This window comes from Octodon degus, unplaced genomic scaffold (genome assembly GCF_000260255.1).
Source record: "Octodon degus isolate 3935 unplaced genomic scaffold, OctDeg1.0 scaffold00002, whole genome shotgun sequence".
Classification (NCBI taxonomy): domain Eukaryota; kingdom Metazoa; phylum Chordata; class Mammalia; order Rodentia; family Octodontidae; genus Octodon; species Octodon degus.
In genome coordinates this window covers 963,029-977,465 of record NW_004524578.1, presented here as the reverse complement: position 1 = coordinate 977,465, position 14,437 = coordinate 963,029, and the positions used below count along the sequence as shown (strand labels likewise).

The 14,437-nt window shown below is 43.6% G+C and overlaps 1 protein-coding gene across 2 annotated transcripts; it reads right to left on the bottom strand.

Annotated features, from left to right (window-relative positions):
• Positions 1-6,629: 6,629 nt before the first annotated feature.
• Positions 6,630-8,242, bottom strand: Ndn (necdin, MAGE family member). Of its 2 annotated transcripts, XM_023712749.1 has the most exons (2): positions 8,130-8,242; positions 6,630-7,991 (listed from the first exon to the last, which is right to left on the bottom strand). In XM_023712749.1, the coding sequence occupies exons 1-2, from the start codon at positions 8,140-8,142 to the stop codon at positions 7,177-7,179; spliced, it is 828 nt and encodes a 275-aa protein (XP_023568517.1). In that variant the 5' UTR covers positions 8,143-8,242; the 3' UTR covers positions 6,630-7,176. The 2 variants fall into 2 exon arrangements, with proteins under 2 accessions (XP_023568517.1, XP_004623288.1); XM_004623231.2 differs by having other exon boundaries at positions 6,630-8,242.
• Positions 8,243-14,437: the final 6,195 nt, after the last annotated feature.

Here is a 14,437-nt window from a genome sequence, read left to right as displayed (position 1 = left end):
AGAGATATCCATACTCTTTTCTTTATTGCAGCAATATTCACATGTAGAATCAACTGAAGTGTCCATCAAAAATGGATAAAGAAAATGTGTTGTATGTACACAATGAAATCTCATTGAGACATAAAAAGAATGAAATTGTATAATTCGCAGCAATGTGATAAACCTGAAAGACATCATGTCAAATAAAATAAAACGGTAATGGAAGCTCAAATACTGCATTCTCTCATCTACTTATGAAACAAGAAAGTTACGAACGAAGCATTAGCTCTGGTGAGGTTCTTTTCCATACCTGTTTGCTAAGAATTTTCATTAAGATGGGAAATTTAATTTAGTTAAATGAAATGCCTCTTTTCCCTGAATTGATATGAGAGTGTGGTATTTCTTCTTGAGATTGCTAATAGGATGAAGTATGATTATTGGTTTCTTGATATTGAAAAAGCCTTGCATTCTTGGGATAAATAAATGTGTCGGGGTGTATGTTTTACACATTTGTAAATTAGATATTGTATTATCTGCTGGAATTTGCCATAAGGTACATGCGAGAAGACCTCAATTTTCTCCATTCTCTGACACACTTTTGGGACCATCTTTGTCTCTTTCTCTACCACTTCTCTGAGAAAATAGAAGAGCATCAACTTTGTGTCAGAGATATGCAGAAACCTCTATCTACCAGTTCGCTTCTCCTGTCGCATTCATGTGGCAGATCCATTCCTACCTGTGTTGAAGGCTGGGAATTCAAGTTCCACCATTTGCATCCCCTCTGCTTCCTCAGTCTCACTCTCAAGTCATTCGTGCTCACATGTTGTCCTGTTCTCCACTCACTGATGGCTGTTTCTCTCTCTCTCTCTCTCTCTCTCTCTCTCTCTCTCTCGGCAGAACTGGGGATTGAACTCAGGGCCTTGCGCTTGCCAGGCAAGCACTTACTCTACTGAGCCATCTCCCTGGCCCCTGTTTTCTCTTGATTAGGATTCTGCCAAAGTTTCTCTTCAGAGAGTGCAATGGTGTCTATTGGTAATCTCAGTGAGTAGATATTCTTCAGGTACTTATTATTCAAGTCTTAGCCAGAGCTAACACAGCTGATCATGTCTTCCTTCACTTGATATCTCCCAAGCTACATTCTCTAAAGATAACATTTTTCCTAATCATTATTCTCTATTGATACTTGATAGTGTTTAGTCTTTCTGTCTCTGTGTCTTTAGTCTTTAGTCTTTCTTTCTCTGTCCCATTAATTCTTCTTGATACTCCTTGCTGTCTAAAGCTCCCAAATGTATATACATTTAGATACAAGAAATAACATAAGTAAATACCCAGCTGGAATTAGTATTTGAAAGTAAGCTGAAGCTCACCTCCTCCAAAATGGCTCAGAAGGAAGCACAAATTGCCTTTCCAGATCCCTGTATTCTCCTTAAGAAATCACAGTATTCTAATCTCCGAGTAAGTAATTCATAGAACTCTTTTCCTGAAGTAATTTATAGAATTACACTCTATATCTTCATTTCTTCTCTTGCAGATTTTTCCCCAGCCAAATGCACATCCCTAGTCACTGTTCTCACATTCCTATTCGGCTCAATATGTCTAAAGGTAAATGGATTCAACCAGAGACCACCTTCATAAGTGAAATCAGGCCCACATGTGTAAACATCACATTGTCTCCCTAGTGGAAGGCACTGAAAGAATACATAAAATCAGAAAGGTACAATAGGTACTGTGAAAGGAAAAGAAACTGCTCAAAAACAACTGGGATGAAGGAAAAGAGAAAAGAAAAAAGGGAAAGATAGATAGGTAGGTACATAGATAGATAGGTAGATAGGTAGATAGATAGATAGATAGATAGATAGATAGATAGATAGATAGATGACAGATAGCTAAGACAATTGTACTACTAATTTTTATTGGTTTATTGAAAGGAACAGTTAATGCTTAAATTTTTCATCAATTTTACATGCCTATATCTGGTAATTTGAATAACTACTTTGAAGATAACAATATGCCATCCATATAAAAACCATTGCTGATTTCCTATCATCTTTTAAATTCCATTTCATTTTAAATGCTTTTTTATTTTCTGTTCTCTTTAAAATTAAAAATAAATTCACTGAATTCATCATCCTCCAACATAACCTGTTCATTCCCCAAACTGGTGACACTGCTCAAGAATTAGTTGTGTGGTAGAAACCTGGCCGTAAACTTTGACTCCTCTCTCTTTATTCATAGTGCATAATAAATCAACAATGTTTGCAAACTTAATCTCCAAATACTTCTAAATTGACTCCATTGCTCTCCATCTTTAACATTTATTTCTTAGTTAAGGCTGCCACCATCTCTCACCTGCACTGACGCTAAATACACAACGCACCCTGACCCTTCACCAATTGTCCTTCCTAAGTTCTTGTGACGGCTCAACAGCATTTGGCACTTTTCATCCTGTCCTCTGCTCAAAATGCTATTTTGATTTCCATGATCCAACTCACCCTCCTTACTGAGCTATCATCCAGTTATTCCTCGTCATCACTTAATAATCTTTCTTTGCAACTTGATATGAAAATGTCTCAGTTTTCTGGGTAGAATCATGAATTTAGCTCTCTTTACTCTTCACACTTTCTCTCTAGACAAATACATGTTCCATTGCCGTATCTGTTTCTTGAACCAAATATCTTTACTGACTGCCTCATCTCTGTTATGATACTTCACAGAGCCTTCAAATACAAGCTGTTGGTTGCTTTTACCCAAGACCTTTTCTATTCTCCCTTTTCCTTAGCTTAAATCACAGTGACCCTTCACCTGTGCTCAAGCCTGCACCTTCAGAGTCAGGACCTATTCTCATGTCCCTTATTACATTGTCTATCTTTCAACTTAGCCCAGAACAATAAAATACAACAAAACGTTCTTGAGTAGAATTGCCAGCACAATCCCTCTTATACTTTGTGTTAGTCATTAAGTGAAATAAGGGTTACTTAAACAGAAGCACTTTAGTAACCCAACACTTGCGCTGGTAACCAAGGTAACTGCTAACTGACGGAGTGGGTAGTGTATAAGAGGACCACTGCACACTCGTTGAGACCATCTTTAATATTTTGCAAATGTCTACAAGTCCCTAGAACAAGTTAGTCACATGGTCGAGGCTCAACAATTCATAGTAAATAAATATGTAAATAAGTTTTATACAATAAAGGCAGTAAGATATTTGTGTATTAAGTGGGTGAGAACAAGATACTACTTAGACATGGGAAATAAGTAATGTACCTAAGGGCTCTAAACTTTTAGAATATGAAACAAATAATAATTCCTCAGATGCAAAGAAACCTCTTGAGGGCTGGGGAGATAGCTCAGCCACATAAGCACCTGCCTGGCAAGGTCTTGAGTTCAATCCCCAGTACCAAAAAAAAAAAAAGAAAGAAACAAAGAAACAAAGAAGAAAAAGAAAAGGCATTTGGTCCTGCCCTGCTCTGCTTTCTGGTTGTTAATTGCTTCTTAGCCTTAGCCTGTGGATGCCAATTTGCATGACATTTATCTTGGAAAGTCCAAGCCGTGTGCACCTGCTTCTGCCCCTCTCCTCTTACTTCTTCTGGGGCGGCACTCACTGGGCTGAAGTGCGATTCTCATTCCCCCGCTTCTTTCAATGGAGTGAATGCCCAGTGAACATAGAACGATGTCCACTCAGTTCAGCCTTCATCCCTAGCTCCCAGAAAGACATCTGCAAAACGCTGGAAGCCCAGAGTGCGTGCTGAATGAGCACACGACAGAGTGTTCAGTCATTGATTACACCGCAGCGAATCAGGGCAGAAGGATGCCCATCTCAGTGCACGCTTACTCGGACTGCACTTTTGTTATGTCTTGAATCAACTAATGGGCATGAGTATCTTGCCTCGGCCGCCAGGCTGGGAGTTGTCTTCCCTTTCCTCGCTTGGAACCGTGCTTTTACCTTTGGAGGCCTTCTTCATTTCTACCATATGCGCACACAGGCTCACTTTGCAGAGTATTCAAAGAACTGAAACTTGAGACTGTTTTTCTGGTTTTGCTATTTTTCTGCAGGTTTTTTCCTTCACCATTTTTGACATATCCGTATTTTCTCAACTTTGTGTTGGTTGATTATTGCTCGCTATATTTGGTTTTGTTTTCCATATAACACTTTTTAAATATTTTGTCTTTCTTAAAATGAATCACAAACATTTTATTAAGGAAGTCCATCAGTGAGCCCTTAAGTCAAGTGTCAGGAGAACACGACACAGGTCAGATACAGTTTTTATTCTTCATAATCTACAAATTCAGGAAGGTAATGGCAAAACATACTTATTAATAAGCAGCATGTATTTGGGTCTGAGAAATTTAGACCATAGCTGTGCTTGAAATTGGGGATCTTGGAATGCTCAGGTACAATGGAAGGTGGAAGGGGCCGTAGGCTCTAACAAGAGAGAAGGCTTAACTCTGGATCAGTGGATTTAAAATATCTCCCTCTGATTTAATTATAATGCTGCTTAAAATTATTTATTTCCTCCCGGGACCACTTAAGCTGTGTGTCATCACAATTTATATTAAATTTCCAAAGGCCCTTTCTGCTCTCCATGACTTTAATAAAATGAAATTAATTAAAGTGAACAATGTGTACATGACCGTTTAGCAGGTAAAAGGTCACACATTTATAGAAATTAGAAAAACATTTCCCTGCCGTATATGTCTAAGTGTCACCACACTGCCAGCCTGGATAGGAACACCGGGAGCCAATCCTCTGAGCCTTTCCTGAGAGGTCAGTCTCGGCACTTCACAGGTAAACCATGTGACAAATATTTAATTTAGTGCACAGCACGAAAATCTAGGAGAGCTACTAAGTGCTTCTTCCCCGTGCCCCAAGCTGTCATCTCTGCAGGACCAGGTGGCATAAATTAAATTCATTCTACATCTGTGAAGCCTCCTCCTTGACATCTGAGGCGGCACTATGTGGAGGAGCCCTGCTCCATGTGCCTGGCAGGCAACAGCCCCTCAATTCTGGCAGTTCTGTCCTGCAGCAGGGGCTTCATTCTCTCCAGTGTGGCTGGAGTCTGTGTCAATGAGCACAGCCCCTTTGTAGAGGACTGCTTTCTGTGTCTCTTGTGGCTTAGCATGTTCTGGGTATAAGAAGCATAGGGCTTTGAGATGCTGCAAAGTGTGAGAATCTGGTAATAAAGAAAGTAATCAGGTATTAGGAAAAACGATAAGTACTGTGCTGTGGCAAAGATGACAGCCATGGGCCCACTGCAGAAATGGAACTCCTTGGATTGAACCCTAGTTTTAATTAAAAGGGGCAGATATGTTTTGATTCCATTTGATGTATGGGGAAGGGAGTAGGATTTCTCAACAATCTTAAATTTTTTGAAGCTTGTGTCACTTTTACTTTGTGGAGCAGGTCTTGTCATGGCCATGTGGGCCCTACCTGGGTTGTTACATAAATGTCCCCAGCACCCACACCTACCCTCATGAAACTTCATGGCATTTCCAGAGCCTGTGCACACCTGCTAAGTGATGCAACTAAGTACTGGGAATTCCAGTTCCCAACCCACTGATTATACTTCCCTCACCCAAATCTGGTCCCCAGTTTGTGTCTTTGGGCTGTGATGCCACATGTTTCCCTCTTATACACGTTGCCCAGTAAAGTCTCCAGCTTTTGTCACTTTTGGAGCTAAAAGGACTTCAGGTCTCCCCTTTTCTCCCTTCCCTTTTACAGGACTGAAAGCTTCATGACTTTTCTCCAGTCGCTGTCCTTCACCCCCACCCTTGTTCGACTCCACCTTCTCAAGGGTTACATAGTGGCCCAATGAAACTAAAAGACTGTGAGCACACAAATGTCCCAGTGGGGAACCCCCAACCTCAACTCCTGCTCCCTCTCCCTGGTGTCACCTGTGGTTCTGGGACACAAGGCATCAGAGGAGGTCTCTTTCATGTCTAACCCTCAGGGAAAGATCATGTTTGAAATCCTGGCTTTACCTCTAAGGGGAATATGAGTTTGTCAGGCCAGTGAATTTCTCTGGATTCAGATTTCCTAATTTGTACAATTATTTTTTCTAAAAGACCGTTAGAATTAATTGGAAAAATAAAATCTTTAGCTTCTGTAGGGAGGGAAATGAGAGCCAATTTGAGAGTCAGTGGGGAGTTAGGAAAATTAACTCAACATGGAATCTAAAAATTAAAGATCACAGGCAGGAAGGAAATTGTACACAGGGAAAATTAGGGGCTGTAAATTAATTCTATTAGAATTCAAATCCTAGATCCTTCTAATATTGAGCATTATGAGCTATGGAAAGATTTTTACAAATACTTTGTCCTCATGTATCTTCCAGTGTCCTGATGCAGTCAGACACTGAAGGGAAGGAAGTTTTTCTAAATAGTACCAGTTACTTCTGCATAATGCTGGGCAGTTTTTGCTTTTAGAACTTTCTGTTATTGCTAAGGATTTTAAATGAACACAGGTCACACGGAACTATGCACTTCACACTTGAGGGGTACTCATGAGTGCATGTTTTCCACCCCGTCAGGAGAAATATTTATAACATGCGTGCAAGGGAGCACTCTTGCCAGCTACACCCCACCAAACTCCTTGGTTAACAAGATAAAGCACACTTTTCCAGGAATGATTGTATCACAAGAATCTTTAATGCTGAAAGTTTATTCATGGTGGCATTGTGTATGTGTAGTGAGGTGTGCCAACTGCCCACGTGGAGACCGTCCCAGTCCAAATCAGTCCACTCTGCACAGAGATTTTCTGTGCCCAGCAAGGTCACCAAGAGGCAGGGGCCTCGACTCTTCTCTTGGGCAGGCCAGCTTTCCTGAGTTCATCCCAACTTCAGGGGCAGTCTGCTCCAACACACATCATCGGTCCCATACAAAGAATAAGATAAGAAAGTGTACAATGTACTTCATAAATTTAGCACATGTCTGGTACAAAACAAGAATAATAATCCAAGAATACACAAAAGCGAAAGCACCAAATGAACTTACTTATAAACAAACATGCATAAATTCTAAACGCTACTCAGCAGTATCCAAATGAATACAATATTGCAGGAAAGGTATCAAAGCATAGTACTGAAAACTTAAAGGTTACACAGGAAATACTGAGCTGTAAATTCTGAATGCGCTAATGAGCCACCCACCCTTCCCAGCTCTGAGGAGGGGCAGAAACTGCGAATCTGCCTCCAGACCTTGCTAGTCCTCGGAGACACTGCTGCGGGGGCAGGGGACAGGGGCACTAGCCTCCCTCAGGGCTCTGGCCTCCTCCAGAGCTTCTCTGTACCGGGAAGGCCAGGCCTGGGGGTCTTTCTTAAAGACCCTGGACAGGAACTGCATGATTTGCATTTTGGTGATTTCCTGGCTGGCTCTGGAGCCCCAGAAGAACTCGTACTCGGGGGGCTCGGTGTAGGGGATGCGCTTGTACTTCAGGTAGTTCTGCTGGACGAACTCCTCGGTGATGAGCTTCCTCACGTCCCCGAAGGTGGAGTGCTTCTTCCAGGGCCGAAGCCCCAGGATACGCAGCACGTTCCACACGGCGCTCTCCCTGGCCCCGCGGCCCTTCACGTAGATGAGGCTGAGGATCATGAGCAGCAGGCCTGTCATGGGCATGCGGTTGTTCAGCGCCACCCTGTCCAGTTCCTCGGGGCTGAGGGCCTTGACCAGCGCGAACTCCATGGTGTGCAGGCTGACCAGCCGCAGGTGCAGCCCGAACACCCTGGCCAGGATGAGGGTGGTGCGCCTGAGGATGCTTCGGCACCACTTCTTGTAGCTGCCGATGACATCCTTCACCATGTCTGGAAACCAGATGACCTTCTTCTTCTGGTCCTTGACCAGCACGTACCACATGAGCTCGTGCGCCTTCTGCACCAGCTGGGCCGGGGCGGGCGGCGCGGGGCCTGGCTGGGGCGCGCTCGGAGGCTGGTAGACCAGGCCCTCCTCGGCGGCCTGCTGCAGGATCTTCGGGTCCACTTCTTCCATCTCGGCCTGGGGCGGCGGCGAAGCGCTCGGACCTGCAGGAGGGCTCGGTGGCGGGGTGAGGGGCGCGGCCGGAGGGACTGGCAGAGGGACCCCCACCGGCCCCCCACGGCTGCCGTGCGCCCCTGGGCTGGGGCCCTCGCCAGTAAAGTTGGGGTCACCCATGTCCTTACTTTGCTCGGACATTTCTGCGCTGTCTGACCAGGTCAGGGCCTCGGCGTCCTGGAGTTCTCGTACCGGGCGCTCCCAGCACGGACTCCCGGAGAGGAAGTGCGCGGAGGCCAGCGCTGCGCCTTCCGCAGAGTTGGGCGGGGTGGCGCTGGGGACTCTGCGCCTGCGCGTCCCCGGGTCGGCAGGCTGCCTGGAGGGAGGGGCGGGGCTGCGCGCCCAGGGGAGGGTCTGTAGGAGAAGCAACTGGCCGCTCTGGTCCTTCAAGCCCTCATGTTGGGGCTAAAGAAGTAGTGGGGAAGAGTAGAGAGAGGGGAGGATGGCCCCTGCAGGTGGGCCGCGCCTGCGAGTCAGAATGCGCACTCAAGTTTTTGACCTGCTGAGGTCTAGTTTCTTAGAAGATACTCACCAGGGTGTACCCAGGATCAAGCTAGGACTGAAAATTCAGCGGGGAAAGTATTTGTAAACTTGAGTTTCCTATGAGAAAAATAGAGGAGATTGCTCAGGAAAATGCTGCACTGTGAAGATAGCAGGTTGAATGTTGAGACATACCAATAAAAACGGACGGAGTCTGCCCAACATGAGGAAGGCAGTCGAAAAAGTTCCATTTCAACCCATGTAAAGCTTGAACTCTTTTAGAATTAATAGGCTTAATAGAATTGAAGCTTTATAAAGAAGCCTGAGCTGTAATTATTTGCACACATTTATCGAAAAGAACGCAGTGTCAGTAAGGTATGCAAAGTATTGTACTAGCATATCCATCACCTAAAGCATGTATTATTTCTCTGTGTTAGGATTAATTCAAAATCCCTTACCTGTCTTAAACTATACAACAGATTAGTTGTAACTAGATTCACGTCACTGTGTGATAAGACGGTAGAAATCGCTGCTCCCTGTACTACTGTGCTCAAGGAGCAGTTTCTTTCTGCTCCTCCTGTCCACTAAGCTTTCAGTCCTCTGGCCACCACCATTGCACTCTCTACTTCTGTGAGATCAACTTACTTAGTTTTCAGAGATGATTGGAATTCTGAAATATTTGCCTTTCTCCACCTGATGCTTTCCACTTAATATCATGCCCTTTGGGTCCATACATTTAACCAAAAATTGTATTATTCCTTTTTATGGATGAATCCTACTCAAAGATAGTTGATAGATTGATAGCGTTTTCTTTATCCATTCATCCATAACTTAAGTTAGTTTGTTTGTGTTTTCATATTTATGGGCTGTGATTTTCCACTTAATTTGGGTCACTTGAGTTTTATTTTAATTTTTCTGTTGATCTTGCAAGACACAGATCACTGTATTTATTAGCACAACATGGATGATAATGCCTTTATCCGCGTTCAGGCCCTCCTCCTCATAATTACTGTTGCTGCCTCCATTCTGTGGGAACACCACTCCTTCTCACAGAACTCTTTCCGTCTTTTGAAAGGGGCTCCGGGGTGTGCCTGAGGATGCTTCTGCACCACTTCTTCTGGCTGCTGGCATCTGTCACCATGTCTGGAAACCGGATGATCATGATGTGACCCATGCCCGTAATCCTAGCACTTGGGAGACTAAGGTGGAAGGAGGGTTGCTGTGATTTTAAGTCCAGCTGGGGTACAACGTGTATTCAAAGCCACCCTGAACTATATAGTGAGCCCCTCTCTCAAATTAAAAAAATATATATTTTGGGTTTCTTATATAACAGAATCCATGACATACAATTTTCTGCATCCATCTGATGTGTATCACTTAGCATTATGTTCCAGGTGTATCCGTTTTCCTAAGAATGACTCAAGTTTATCCTTTTTTATATGTACCTCTTAAAAAGAATGTCTCCTGAACAGACTTGTCCTCGAACTCTTTCAATAGAATCCTCATTTTTATCTCCATACACTGTCTTCTCCTTTATTTGATTTGCTGTATTTATTCTTTTCTAAACATTGGTAGGAATCATTTAATTCATTTAATATTTTGTAGAATAATGAGAACGTTCAAGCATGCTATTTAAATCTCAGCTCAGCCGTGGCCATTGTGCATTTTGTTTCTGTCACATTATTAAAATTGCATTGCTGGGACTGAGGGTGCAGCTCAGTGGTAGAACACTTGCTTAACATGCAAAAAGCCCCACCCCCATGTCGAGAGACAGCCTTACTTTGCACCATCATCTTAATGGGTTCTGAAAATTAATTCTCAAGTGTGAGCTACAGAAGACATGAAACTGTCTCCTACTAAAGTGGGAAAGCAGAGCCCCAGCTCCAGAGCTACTGCTTGGGATACGTTGCTCCTGAGCGAAGCAGCATTCCTGATTTCCCATCTGAACCTCACTTTGGGGAAGCTGCACCCAAGTGGCAGACACCACTTGTGCTTCTGTTCACATGTCTCCTCACTTTTGATTGAAGGGTTTCCTTTTACTGTGTCACTCCTGTAAATTGGGACCACATGAAGGTATTATATTTGGAGGGTTTAAGATTCAAACCAACAGGGTAAGTGGCAGTGCTTTTCAGCCCAAGTGTACACTTGTCCAAGTGAGACCTTCACTTAGGAAAGGTTTCATAACAAGACTCATTCTTCCAGCCAAGAAGCAATCTAATACCTGTGCAGGTGCCAGAGGTATATGAGATGGATATGCAGAGGCAAGGGAAGTGGAATCCGCACATCCCAGTCCTCCTGAAACAGAATTCCCGAAGAGAGAGAGGGAAATGAAAGAAGTTCATTTCCAGTTCTCTCTAAGGGTAGAAAGGCCTACATTTATTTATTTATATTTTTATGTTTATTTCCATGTTTATACTTATTCTTTGCAAATATGAGAAGCATACCTTTGGAGAACACTGCCCAGAGATAGTAAGGTGAGTTTCACTATGGAGGAGTCCAGGGAAGCAAAAACTCAGCACCCAGGAAGACTGGCCTCAGAAAACAATAGCAACAGGGAACAAAATTTCCCTGGAGTACAAAGAACCAAATTATGTCCACCTCAAAGGCATAAAATCAAGACAAAATCTTTTTCAGGATAGGTCTCTGGTCCTTAGCAAAACACCCCCTAGAAGACAAAGGCTACAGTGAACTTTAAAGCAGAAACCAATGAACAACTTGAATGACTTTTTTATTGTTTTTTTTTTTTTTTGTTGTTGTTGTTGTTGTTTGTTTTTCTGTACAAGGGATTTGCTGTACTCAGGACCCTGCACTTGCCAGGCAGGCACTTATTCTACTGAGCTATCTCTCAGCCCCTGAGTGACTACTTTTTAACTTTCCTGAGAAAGAGCAAGAGAGAGGAGAAAAATATCATGGAACAGTTTAGAGATAGTCCTCTAACATTTGTAGTTTTGGGTTCATATGTGGGTATGCTTGAGTCTTTGTAAAATATACACCCGGAGGTCCCTTTCTCCTTGTAAATATGTCCCAATTTAGCATAACTTTCTGGCTTGACTTTTGTCATCCTTAATTTCTCTTTTTAATTTTTTTATTTTCCTGGGATTTTTTTTCTAGTTTCAAAATCATTCCAACTGGTGCATGATATAATGTTAGGACAACTGCCACCTCTTCTGGTCTCCTAGGGGGCCAGAGGCAACTGAGGGAGGAGGCGAAAGCCATTTTCATGGGACTTCTTCTGCTGCAGTAGACTTAATAGTGGCCCTGCAAAAATACCAGGTAGGTGGGCACGCAGCTTTTCCAGGGCCTAAGGACTGTCTGAATTTTTGGCCCCCATATCCGCAGTCTTCTATTTCCAGGGCATCCTCCAAAGCAACCAGGGATGTTATTGTTGATTAATTATCAATAATTTAATTACTAGAGGCTCAGGAACTTTGCATCCAGATGTTTTTAGGAGACATTGTTAATGTTGCTTAAGTTGCTTTTCCTCTTTGGGTAAGGCTTGATCCACACCATATGAAAGCAAATAAAAGAACAAAAAGAAGAGCAAATGAACTGTCCCTACTTACCAAGCAATTGGACAGATAAAAGACCTCTGGACAAATGTGCCTAACCTGCAACCTTGCTGAGATGTGCCAGGCTATTGCACTACTGCTTTGTTCCCTTATGTGGATGAAGTGTCACATGCACCCTTGGTCCTTTTCCAGGTTTTGGGAGGACAGTCCACTTGCCCTGAGTTTCACCAAGCTATTCCTCATACAGGGCACCACTTGTCACAGTTCACAACTGTGGCACAGAGAAAAGGATGAAAGATACTCAGAATCATGTGTTCAGCTCAAACTCCAAGAAGAAGGCGCAGAGGGACTGCCCTTGCCTGAGAGCCCTCAGTGGGAGATAATCTCAAGTAGATACCTCAGATTGAAGCTTTGGTGGATTCTCATTGATAGAATCGCAAAGCAAGATGACAGGACAGAGGGAAGACATTGATGCAATAATTCATGTAGGGACAGGGGAAGGGCTGAAGAAGGACTGGTGAAGGTCAGGGTGGTCTGTTACATGACTAGCCTTAGGGCCAATATAAACAATAACTAGGATAGGGCCAGAGCGGTTCATTCTTTCAGGCAGTGTTTTGATTCTATTTGGATTTGTAGCACTGGAGAGTATCCTTTCATCTCTAACTATGCATTCCAGGAGGTTTTGGCCTATAACTCCCAGGGCCCCTCATCCCTGCATATAGACCTCATGCATACCATTGGCCAGATCCACAGATAACAAGGGAGCCAAGGTGAACGGGGTGGATGAACAAAATAAAGTTAAGATAGCCCTTGAAAGGAAAAAAACATGCTTGCACATTTGCCCCAGAGAATTATCAATAGTGTATAGCAATCTAGAAGGTTCTTACCTCTAAACCTGGAAGGTAGACTTCAGAACAATAAGGGAAATGACCAATGATTGTGGGAACCAGTATTTGTGTAAAATCAATAAGTACTTTAAAACAGGGGCAAAGTTTAGGGCTGGAACCCGGCCAGAGGTCTGACAGTCTGGGAGATAAAGCTGCTTGCTGGAAAGTGGACTGTGCTGAATACGGGGAATAAGTCCACTAAGATCCAGAAACTTAAAATCAAAGCTTTGAAGCACACAATAATAGCTCTCCTGAGATTCTCAGGAAGGAACATTCGTTGAGTTGAGTTTGTGTAAACAGAGGCTTCATGGATGCAGAAAATACATAGAGATCTTATAGCTTAAAATATTTTGGAGCAGACATTGCTTCTGGTGGGTCATTTCAAAATCTATAATGTGAAACCGATTATACAGCTGCGGAGGAGGCTGTTCTTGGCAGTCACTTGTCTAGGAAGAGTTCCTGGTGTTGGTTTCTGTAGTGAGCAGGGGAAGGAGCCACCCAGGGGCTCTGTGGACAGTACTCATGCTCATGGGGCAGGCCCCGGGAGTCCTGGATGAAATGTGAAGCCCGCTGACTCTTTCCTGCTCACTTAAGAAGCCTTAGAACCCCCAGACAGGCCGCAAATATCTTTGGCAGGCTAAGGAACTAGAGCAGAGAGCTATCTTTAATATGTTCAGCAAATGTTATTGAGGATTGTGCTTGAAATATTTGAATTTTAGGATAGTAGCTAAGTTTAAGAGAGAAATCAGGGATGTTGGGACAGTTTTTCAGAAGAATATCTTTTATTATTTTATTTTTAATTTTTTAAAGGCTCTCTTTTAGTTAGAACTGAATATGAATCAAGAACAGGGTAGTGCTGCCGCCCACAGCTGGAGCGAGGGGACAGCATGTTCTGGAAACTCACCTCTCTGGTCTTCCCCGGGGACACTGTTCAGGCTTGTCCACCTGAAGTCCACCCCTCTCCCTGAAACAGGTTTTTGGCTCTGTGAAAACCCTTGAGGTGGTCTGAAGACATTAGTGAGTGAAGAAATGGCCAAAGCCTTCCAAAAAGCCTCCAGGGTAGAGAGATAGGACACCGTTGGTGAACATGGAGAGGTGGAGGGGCCAGCCAGGAGTCCTGTCCCAGGAATCCATGTGAAGGGGAGAGATCACTTGGACTTCACTGCCCTTCCACAACTGTGATTCCACACTCTGTGTGAGGTGCTGTGCCCGAGGAGGCACTGCTTCTTAATCTGTGTGGAAAGGAAACAGTAGAGGAAAGAAATTCATAAATAAGGAAATGAGGCTGGAGAGAGCTCAGCGGTGTAAGTGCCTGCCTGGCAAGCTCAAGGTCCTGAGTCCAATCCCCACTACAGAAATCCTACCACCACCACCTCAAAGAAACCCAGGTGGGAACCTTAACAGCATTAAAGAGAACAGGACAAAAGGAACTGGTGTACATAAGGGATTCCAGGAGACACAGGAATTATTAAAAACAGCTAGGGGGCTGGGGAGATGGCTTAGTAGAATAAGATCTTGCCTGGCAAGCACAAGGGGCTGAGTTCAATCCCTGGTTCCACC